Here is an 11,030-nt window from a genome sequence, read left to right on the forward strand (position 1 = left end):
TATTTATTTCTCGAATAAAGTCTATTTTGAAATTTAAAAAAAGAACTGTGCGGAGGTGTCGGGCGAAGCGATCGCCAAGCCTACGCATGGTCTCACCGATGTAGAGCAGCTGACATCTAGAGCAGCGGATGCAATAGATGAGGTTGGAGGAGATGCAGGTGAACCTCTGCCTCACCTGGAAAGACTGCTTGGGTCCTTGGATGGAGTCAAGAGGGGAGGTAAAGTGACAAGTGTGGCATTTCCTGCGGTTGCAAGGGAAAGGACAGGGGAGGGGATGGTTCGGGTGGGAAGGGACGAATTGACCAGGGAGTTAAGGGGCTGTCCCACTGCGGCGACCTAATCCGCGAGTTCAGAAGAGTTTGCCCTCGACTCACACACGCAGCATGGTCGACACGAGGAGGTCTTTGTAACTCTGCTTCATGCTCGAGAGTACTCGAGGCCTCAGCTAGGTCGTGGCGTATTTTTACATGCTGAAAAATGCACGTGAGTAAAAACAGTCGCCATGGGAAAAAATTTTTTTTGCTCGCAGGTTTAGTCAAGGTAGGTTGTAGTAGCGTGTTAGTCGTAGGTAATCGAGGGTAGTCGAAGGTAGTCATAGATAGTCTTCATCATAGTCGAAGGGAGGTTGAAGGGAGATCGAATGAGGTCGTCTTCACTCTCCACTATTTGGTGTCCAATTTTCCCGAAGCTAGTTGGAGCTAGTCTTCAACATAGTCAAGTCATCACATTTATTTATATAGCACATTTAAAAAACAACTCTCGTTGGCCAAAGTGCTTTACATTTGTTATAAAAATAGTATAGACAAACAAACTACATACATATATACATGTAGCCCTCGTTCAGTGGACGAAGAAGGAGGTCTTCAACATGACACTTTGTCAAACTCTCCTAAACTCTTCTAAACTCGCCAATTAGGTCGCCGTAGTGGGACAGCCCACTTTACGGAGGGGTCAAGGGAAAGTACCAGTCAACTGGCCCCGCCCCCCGCCATATGTAAATCAGTCCCCGTTGACCACGCCCCTCGCATGTCACGTGGCCGGCCCCTTGCCTGGTGTGGGCGCGCAGGCGCGGTGTGCGCGTGGGGAAGATGGCGCCGCGCGGGGAGGATGGAGCGCGAGCGGACACGGCGGGATTCACAGGTAACGGCCGGAGATGTGGAGACAAGACGGGCCAGGCTGCCGGGGGGAGGGGGGAGAGGGAGGGAGAGGCGGGTGAGGCAGGGGCAGGGAGCGTGATTGACCGACCGTCCCCCCCCTCCCCCCCCAGTGATTCCCGCGCTGCTCTCGGGGAGCGGCGGCGCCGCGCGGCAGCTGCTGGTGAAACCGCACCGGGCCCGAGAGACGGCCGCCCGCCGGCCACAGGACCGGACCCTGTTCGTGCTCACCCCGCCGCCCTACTGCACACAGGTACCGGGGGGGGGGGGGGGGAGGGGGGGGGGGAGAGGGAGAGGGGGATGAAGGGGGAGAGGGTGGGATGAAGGGGCAGAGAGAGATTAAGGGAGAGGGTGAAGGGGAGAGGCAGAGGGGGGAGTGTGATGGGGAGAGAGAGAGGTTAAGGGGTGAGGGTGAAGGGGGGAAAGAGGGTGAAGGGGAGAGAGAGGGTAAAGGGGGGAGAAGGTAAAGGGGTGGGAGAGGGTAAGGGGTGAAGGGGAGGGAGAGATTGAGGGGAGAGGGCGAAGGGGGAGGGGGAGGTTTAGGGGGGAGGGTGAAGGAATTTGGGGGGGTGGGGTTAGGGTTTAGGGGAGAGAGGGTGAAGGGGGGGGGAGAGAGGTTAAGGGGGTGAGGGAAAGGGTGAGGAGAGAAAGGCTAAAGGGAGGGAGAAGGTAAAGGGGTGGGAGAGGGTAAGGGGGGAGAGGGGAGGGAGGTCCAGTGGGAGAGAAGGGGAAGAGTGGGGACGTGTCAGGATGGGGAAGGGGGTGAGGAAAGTGAGTGGAGGGGGGAGACTGTGGTGAGGAAAAGTGGGAGGGGGATTGAGGGAGGTGACTGGGATGATGGAGAGAATGGGGTGGCGGGGATGGGATGGGAGGGTTATGGTGATAGGGGAGGGTTTAGGGACTGAGGGGGGAACATTCGGAACCGGAAAGGCCACTCCGCTCCTTAAGTTTACTCAGTCATTTAATAAGATTGATCCAACTATATCTCCATTACCGTCTTACCCAGAAACCTTTCAGTCCCTCACTTAACAAGAATCTGCCAACATTTTCAGAGAAAATATTCTGTTTCGAGCATTCTTTGAGGATGGCAATTATAAAAATTCACAACTCTGACAGAAATGTTCTCTTCATCTCTGTCTTAAACAGGTGACCCTTTGGTTCTGGATTCTCCCACAAAGTCTGCCGAGATGCCTTAGGATCTAATGTTACATTCAACTTCTCTCTTCCTCCATGAGGACAAATAAAATCGCCCCTCCCACCCAAGTTTAGTTTAGAGATACAGCGCGGAAACAGCCCATTCGGCCCACCGAGTCTGCGTCGACCAGCGCTCCCGCACATTAACACTATCCTGCGCATTAGGGACAATTTACACATGCACCAAGCCAATTAACCTACAAACCTGTATGTTTTTGGAGTGTGGGAGGAAACAGAAGATCTCGGAGAAACCCCACGGGGAGAACGTATAAACTCTGTACCGACAGCACCCGTAGTCGGGATGGAACCTGGGTCACCAGCACTTCAAACACTGTAAGGCGGCAACTCTACCGCTGCGCCACTGTGCTGCAACCTTTACCCAAAAGCTAATCCATGCTCTTATTAATCTTGCAAACCATCTCTAAACAATGATGCACACAGGTGTATATCAATGATATGTGTAGGGAGAAAATGAGTGAGCCTTGGAGTTCTCGAGCTACACAGCATGGAAACAGATCCTTAAGGCCAACCTGCCCATGCTGGCCAAGTTCTGGTCCAGTCCCATTTGGCCCGTCCTTCAATCCTTCCTATCCATATATTTGTCAAAATGTCTTTTCAAAGTCGTAATTATCTCAGATACAGAGCAAAAAAAAAATGCCATTGAGGTCTGTTCTAAATCTTTTCCCTCTCCCCATGAGCCAATGCCCTCCAGTTTTAGAAATCTTTACTCTAGGTGAAAGACAGCAAGCATCCACCTTAACTATGTCCCTCAATTTAATGTCACACCTCAGCTTCCCATGCTCTAAAGACAAATATTCCAGCCTATTCAGAGCCCTCTGGCCCAACTTGCCTTGCTGACTAAGCAGCCCCATCTACATTAGTCCCACCCACCAGTGTTCATCCAAACCTTTCCTGTACATGTACCTGTCCAAATGCCTTTTAAATGTTGTTATACTTTCTGCCATAACTGCTTCCTCAGGCAGTTCTATATCCCCACCAATCTCTGTGAAAAAAATTGCCTCTGGCTTTTCTATTTAATCATTCCCCTCACCTTAAACCTATCTCCTCTGGTTCTTGATTCCTCTACACTGCGTTAAAGACTGTGCAAGTCTTGATCATCCTTCATCCTCCTGCACTGCAAGGAGTAAGGTCCTAGCCTGCCCACCCTCCTCCCTGTAGCTCAGGCCCTCGGGTCCTGGCAATATCCTAGTAAGTCTTTGTGCTTTCCAGCTTAATGATATCCTTCCTGTAGTAGGGTGAGCAAAACTGAACACAAATATGGCCTCACGACATCTTGTACAACTGGGACATGACTTCCCGACTTTATACTCAATACCCTGCCTGAAGATGGCAAATGTGCTGAAAGCCTGCATGACCACCCTGTCTACCTGACCTCTTCCTATAACTGTGTAGGAAGGAACCGCAGATGCTGGTTTAAACCGTAGATACACACGAAAAGCTGGAGTAACTCAGCGGGACAAGCAGCATCTCTTGAGAGAAGGAATGGGTGACATTTTGGGTCTAGGCTGAAGAAGGGTCTCGACCCGAAACGTCGCCCATTACTTCTCTCCGGAGATGTTGCCTGTCCCACGGAGTTACTCCAGCTTTTTGTCTCTTCCTATAACTCAAGCACACAAGTCCATGTAATATACTGGTGAATCTATTCCAACTTAAAAACATGCGTCCTACAGTAGAATGAGCAGAGCTGCACATGGTAGTGTGGTGTGTACTCCATTCAGAAGGGTGTTGGATGGGAAAAACTGTCTTTGTACATATTGTAAATGTTGGTTTTGTTATACTGAAATGGTCTAAAGAGGTGTTGCTTTCTGTGTCGTGCTAGGAGAGTGTGCACAGGCTTTTTTCACAGTGTGGCACTGTCATCTCCGTGGAATTGCAGGATAAGCCAGGCCCAGGAGCCAAATCCGAGGCAAAGAAATCAAAGTTCTTCTCCAGGAAACCTGCGGAGGTAATCAGTGCACGGTGTGACTGGCATTAGAAGTCAGCGGTCCTTCGGACATGTTTTGAGAAGTGGAGTAAAAGACTGCGTGAGTTGCGAAGAAAATGGCTGCAGATCAAAGATCTGTGAATGAGTTTCATGACTTGCTCTGACTGACTTTGGTCCCTATAAAAGTCTTGAGTGAGTGTGATTGGGAAACTGGTCTGGTTTCAGGTACCTGTATTAGCGAATATCCCAGTCATTTCATTCTGTGTATCAGCTAGTATCCCATGTTGTGCCTTCATCTCATCTATCTGTGCTGCTGCATTCAAGAACAATGAAGAAGAGGAACCAAGTCCCAGGATCACAACGTAAAAAGATAATGTTGTCTATTCTTGATTACTTTCTTCCCGTGTATTAATGAATCCCGTCAGACAGTCGTACAGCGTGGAAACAGGCCCTTCAACCCAACTTGCCCGCGCCGACCAACATGCCTCATTTACACAAGCCCCACCTGTCTGGCGCATATCCTAAACCTGTCCTATCCATGTACAAACATTGTGATATTACCTGCCTCAACTACCTCCTCTCACTCAGCATGTTTTACTGTACTCACCTACCATTGAGGTTTGACTTACCTGGATTATTACTGCTGTCCTCCTTAAATAAGGGTTCCATAGTTGTGCTCCTCCAGGTATCTGACACCTCAGTGAACACAATTGAGAAGTAGTTATTTAAGATCTCATGTACATCCTCTGGCTCCACATGCACCTTGCCATTTTGGCCCCCACTAGGATCTAGTTCCCCTTAATATCCACAAGCATGGCTATTCCCCTTCTGGACTCTACATGTTGCCAGGCAAACTGTTAATTGATGCAGATACACTTTGTTGGGGTTAATTGCGAGAAGCTGTGTCATGCTCAGGACCATGATCTGTGGATACAAAATGCTGGAGTGACTCAACGGGTCAGACAGCATCACTGGAGGACATGCGTAGGCGACCTTTCGTGATGTGGCTGAAGAAAGTTCCCAACATGAAACGTTACCTATCCATGTCCTCCAGAGATGCTGCCTGACCTACTGAGCTATTCCAGCACTTTGTGTGTTTTTTTAAAATCAACCAGCCTCTGCAGTTCCTTGTCATCCCGATCTCTGGGATGTTGTCGGGGTTAAACACTGCTGCTGGAAGATCGGTGAGAGGTGTACTGGAGTCTGCCTGAAACTCCAGTATAAGGTGATGCCACAAGCCAGTGCTGTCGATTGGCACACTCCAGGATGCAGCCGTACGTGCTGAGGGATGCACTGAAGCTCGGTGCAGCCAACACAAAGGCCCTGGGTAGAATCCAGGCTTTATTGTGTGCAGGGGTCATAGAGTGATACAGCGTGGAAACAGGCACTTTGCCAACTTGCCCACGCCGGCCAACATTGTCACAAGGTGATAAGAAATAGGAGTAGAATTAGGGCATTCGGCCCATCGACTTTACTCCGCCATTGAATAATGGCTGATCTCTCTCTCCCTCCTAACCACATTCTCCTGCCTTATCCCCATATCCCCTGACACTTATACTAATCAAGAATTTATCTAACCCTGCCTTAAAAATCCTTATAGGATAGTGTTAACATGCTGGGATCGTTGGGCCGAAGAAGTGCCTGTGTTTGAGCAGTGTTTAACCTGAGAGCATCCCACAGATCAGGAGGTCTTTGACCCTGTGGAGTGACCTCCCAAACCATTCACTGGTGGAACATTTGGGGATGAAAAATTTGTGACGTTTAGCTTAGTTTATTGTTACGTGTACTGAGGTACAGAGAAAAGCTTTTCATTGCGTGCTCTCCAGTCAGCGGAAAGACTATAGGTGATCACTATCGAGCCGTCAACAGTGTGCGATATAGGATAAAGGGGATGATGTTTAGTTCAAAGTAAAATCTGATTAGAGATAGTCCGAGGGTCTCCAATGAGGTAGGTAGTAGCACTGTGCTCTCTAATTGATCTCTAATATTCTTGGCACCATTGGTTAAGGCAATGTGACCGACAGGACTGCATGGATTCAGACTGGGTCATTGCATCTGTGGCCCACTGCTGGAGCCGCCCTGTTCCCCGTGGCACTGCTTGCTGTTGTGTGACTAACCTCTGCCTCCCCACAGGGTTACCGCGTGGGCTACGTCGTCTTCAAGAGCCCGGCCGGCATGAAATCTGCCCTGAAACCCCAAACCCCCTGGATCCTGTCTCCCAGCGAGCACCCAGTCACCACCGGCCTTCAGAGTGAGTGCCTTGTCCAGTTGCTAACGGTCATTTAGTTTAGTTTAGAGATACAGCGCGGAAGCAGGCCCATCGACCCACCCGTGCCGACCAGCGATCCCCGCACACTAACACAATCCTACACCCACCCGCGACAATTTTTTCAATTTACCAAGCCAATTTACATACATAACCATAGGTCTTTGGAGTGTGGGAGGAACCCAAAGATCTCGGAGAAAACCCACGCAGGTCACATGGAGAACGTACAAGCTCCGTACAGACAGCACCCGTAGTCTCTAGGAAGGATGAGAGGGTATCTTATTGAAACATAACATTATTAAGTGTTTGGACATTCTAGAGGCAGGAAACATATTCCTGATGTTGGGGGAGTCGGGAACCGGCCACAGTTTAAGAATAAGGGGTAAGCCATTTAGAACGGAGATGAGGAAACACGTTTTCACACAGAGTTGTGAGTCTGTGGAATTCTCTGCCTCAGAGGGCAGTGGAGGCCGGTTCTGTGGATATTTTCAAGAGAGCTAGACAGGGCTCTTAAAGATAGGGTATATGGGAAGAAGGCAGGAACGGGGTACTGATTGGGGATGATCAGCCATGATCACATTGAATGGCGGTGTTGGCTTGAAGGGCCGAATGGCCTACTCCTGCACCTATTGTCTATTGTAGTTGGGATTGAGCCCGGGTCTCCGGCGCTGTAAGTGCTGCAAGGCATCAACTCTACCGCTGCGCCACCGTGCCGCCCGGTGAATGTGGGCGTGGGGTGGGGATCAGAGATGAGCAACGCGGTGGGGTGGGGATGTGATCTTGGGTTTGCCAATGGGGCATGAGGGGAGGGGGTCACTGATGGAGGACACTTGTGCTGTTTTGGGAGGGTCAGAGAGTAGACGCAGTGGCGAGGCTACTGGCGGTGACGGGAGGGAAGTCAGTGGGAACCCAGGCTGGTCGCAGCTGCTCCCTACTCCAACCCTTCCTCCTTTTCCCAGAGTGGATCCAGGACTATCGCTGCAACATCACAGACACTGAGGCTCTGCAGAAAGAAGTGGACGACTTCATGAAGAAACACGACCAGCGTGTGGCAGCGGTGAGGGCGGTCGGTGTGGGTCTCTGTCTCAGTGGTGGCTGGCAGAGGCTGGGTCTGGGGTGGGGGTCAGTTTTGGCCCTATGTCTATGGTGGAGAGGTGGGGGCAGAGTTTTTGGGGCGGGGGGGGGGGGGGGTCGGTGGGGAACCGTGTGGCAGAGGCTGGGGTGGGGTCATTTCGGACCCTATGTCTGACGGTGAGGTGGGGCAGAGGCAGTTTTGGCTGCTCTGTCCGTGGTGGGGAGGGGGGAGTGTGGGCCCCTGTCTTTTAGTGGTAGCGGCAGGGCTGGGAGGTGTGAGCCCCTGTCCCGGTGGTGGGGAGGTGAGGGCTGGGTTTGGGGGGTGGGGAGAGATCAGTGTGGGCCCCTGTCTTGGTGGCAGGGAGGTGGGGGCACGGTTTGGGGGGGGGGGGGTCGGTTGGCTGATCTCATCCATGTGGTGGGTGAGTGGGTGGGTTCAAGGTGCAGTGTGCCTGAGATCTGGTCTGGGTGGCGATGAGGTTTATTGGGGGCAGGGAGGTCACCCAGGATGGCAGGAAGGGGCAGGTCCGGTGCTGCTGTGCCGCCCCATATGGTCAGGCCTCTCTCTGCCCCACATCCATCTTCCACTGCGGTCCTGAGAGAGACCCTGGTGCGGGAACTCCACTCAGTTCCCTGCTGAGGGTGGGAGGGAGTTGAAGGCAGCTCCGGTCTGAACGGATGAGCTCAGAGCAAGAGTTGTGCACGTCACCCACTCCCATCACACAGACCAGACTCCCCATCGCCAACTCCTTCTACACTTCACGCTGCCTTAGACAAACACCCACCGTCATCAAAGACCTTCCCACCCAGTCATTCCACCTCCTCCCTGCTCCCATCCGGCAGATGATACAGAAGCTTAAAAATGTGCACCACCAGACACAGGAAATGCTCCTTCCCCTCTGATATCGGGCTTCTGAACTGTCCTTCCATAAGCCCTAGCTTATGGATTCACCTGTCTGATACTGTCTGATTCACCTCTACCCCATTGTGGACATGGGACTTTGTCTCTGGAACTGGTGCGCTACAATGCTGAGAACTATGTTCTTCGCTTGGTATCTTCTCCTTTGCTCTACCTGTTATACTTTGGCTTAATTGTATTTAGGCTTTAGTGATCCAGAACGGAAACAGGCCCTTCATCCCACCGACCAGCGATCGCCTCATACACTAGCATTATCCTACACACTAGGGACAATTTGCAACGTTACCAAACCTGAAAACCTGTACGTCTTTGGAGTGTGGGCGGAAACCAGAGCACCCGGAGAAAACCCATGCAGGTCACAGGGAGAAGGAACAAAACACCATTCAGACAGCACCCGTAGTCAGGATTGAACCCAGGTCTCTGGTGCTGTGAGGCAGCAACTCTACCGCTGCACCACAGTGCTGCTTGTCTAATATCCAGTGTTATGCGAGCAGTCGGGATAGCGCAAGATCCCACTGCTTTCTGACTGCTCCGTCTGCCCCACAGATGGAGGCTCGGGCCGGAGCGGAGGACGGGGTCCCGGACGAGGAGGGCTGGGTGAAGGTGACGAGGAAGGGGCGACGCCCGGGGGTCCCGCGCACCGAGGCACGCAATCTGCAGGCCGTGCAGCGCGAGAAACGCAAGCGGCAACAGCGGGAGCTGCTCAACTTCTACAGCTGGCAGCAGCAGGACGCCAAGCGAGAACGTGAGTTCTTCCGGGGTGGGGTGTGCGAGGGGGGAGGAGGGGGAGAGGGGGGAAGAGTGAATGGTCTGGGAGGAGAAGAGTATCGGGAGGTGTAGAGGTATGGGGGGGGGTGATGGTCTGGAGTGGGAATGGCAGGGAGCAGTCGTCCCATGGAAGGAAGGGGGTGAGGCGGAGATCCCAGGGGGAGGGGCGGTGGACTAGGGGGAGGGGCGGTGGTCTAGGGGGAGGGGGAAGGTGCACTCACTCATTTCCAAGGTCAGCATTGGCCTGCAGAGGCCTCTACAGTGGGAGGGGGTGCGTTGCTGCTGCCTTCCCCAGGACTGAGCCCTGGCTACAGCTCACTGGAGGGCAGCTCCATCCCAGATTCAGATTCAATTTTAATTGTCATTGTCAGTGTACAGTACAGAGACAACGAAATGCATTCCCTCCTTCCTCACCCCACGTGCTAGGTGTGCTGGTGCTGCCACAGGCGACTGCTTGAATTCCACCATAACCAGGTCCTGCAGCCTGGCGTCTCCGCCCCTTCTCCCCCCTACCGTGGTGCCACGGGATGCAGGCGTCTCTTGTTCCCTCACATCCCCTGAGATACCACAGTGTTTCTGGGTCCCACCTCCCACCGCTACTCCAAGAAACTGCAACCCCCTGGCTCCCCTTCTCACCTCCCCATGTCCTTGCGTCTTTGCTCCCACCACGTCCCTGAGATGCCACAAACCCCTGGGTCTCCCGCCCTCACTATCACCTCCCCGTGTCCTGCCGTTCAGCCCACTTCGCCGAGGTACAACTGACCCTGCTGACGTCCCTCGTTCCCACCCCTCCTCTGAGATACCACTATGCCCTGATGTCCATGGGACCCCCCTCTCTCCTCCTCACCTCCCCATGCCCTGTCGTCTCTGCTCCCTCCACACCTCACCACTTCCCTCAGTTACCACAACGCTCTGGGGTCAGACTTCCCACCACTACTGTGAGAAACCACAAGCACCTGTTCAGTTCTCCTCCCCTCACTTCCCCATGTCAAAGCCTCCCACTCCTCACCACTTGCCACTGATTCCACTGACTCTGGGTCTCCCCATGTGCCGGCGTCTCTGGCCCTTCCCCCAACTCAGGCTTGTCTGTTCTGTTTCCAGATATCGCTCAGCTTCGGAAGAAGTTTGAAGAGGATAAACAGAAGATTGCTCTGATGAGGGCGGAGCGGAAATTCAAGCCTTACTGAGGCCCAGCGGGGAGGGGTGGGGGCAGTGGGTGTCGGGGTGGGTTTGGGGAGGGGTGAGGCTGGGGTGGCAACTGCTCAGTGGTTGCAGATTCAGTTTATTTTCACACTATTTATTGGATTTAGAATATTTCATTTTCATTCTTGGAAATGTGTTCCATACTCTCGAGAAATTTGTAAATAAACAGATAACCTGTTGAATACTGTGTCATTTGCTGACCAGAAGCAAGGAAAACAGAGAGGTGGAGACGGGCTGCATATGCTGGAATCTGGAGCAAAAGACAAGCTGCTGGAGGAGCTCGGCATCTGTGGAGGCAAAGGGAGGGTCGAAGTTTCAAGTGGAGGTAGACACAAAATGCTGGAGTAACTCAGCGGGACGGGCAGCATCTCTGGACAAGGAATAGGTGACGTTTCGGGTCAAAACACTTCTTCAGGCTTCTATCTGTCCCGCTGAGTTACTCCAGCATTTTGTGTCTATCTTCGATGTAAAGCGGCATCTGCAGTTCCTTCCTACACATTGCAGGTG

The 11,030-nt window shown here is 52.6% G+C and overlaps 1 protein-coding gene across 1 annotated transcript; it reads left to right on the plus strand.

The window, feature by feature from the left end:
- The first annotated feature begins 1,014 nt into the window (after positions 1 to 1,014).
- rrp7a (ribosomal RNA processing 7 homolog A) lies at positions 1,015 to 10,705 on the plus strand. Its single transcript, XM_055663043.1, has 7 exons — positions 1,015 to 1,140; positions 1,268 to 1,407; positions 4,189 to 4,314; positions 6,427 to 6,544; positions 7,519 to 7,616; positions 9,099 to 9,297; positions 10,422 to 10,705. Exons 1-7 carry the CDS (start codon positions 1,089 to 1,091, stop codon positions 10,505 to 10,507), a joined length of 819 nt encoding a protein of 272 aa, XP_055519018.1. The 5' UTR covers positions 1,015 to 1,088; the 3' UTR covers positions 10,508 to 10,705.
- Positions 10,706 to 11,030: the final 325 nt, after the last annotated feature.

This window comes from Leucoraja erinacea, chromosome 37, assembly GCF_028641065.1.
Source record: "Leucoraja erinacea ecotype New England chromosome 37, Leri_hhj_1, whole genome shotgun sequence".
Lineage (NCBI taxonomy): Eukaryota > Metazoa > Chordata > Chondrichthyes > Rajiformes > Rajidae > Leucoraja > Leucoraja erinaceus.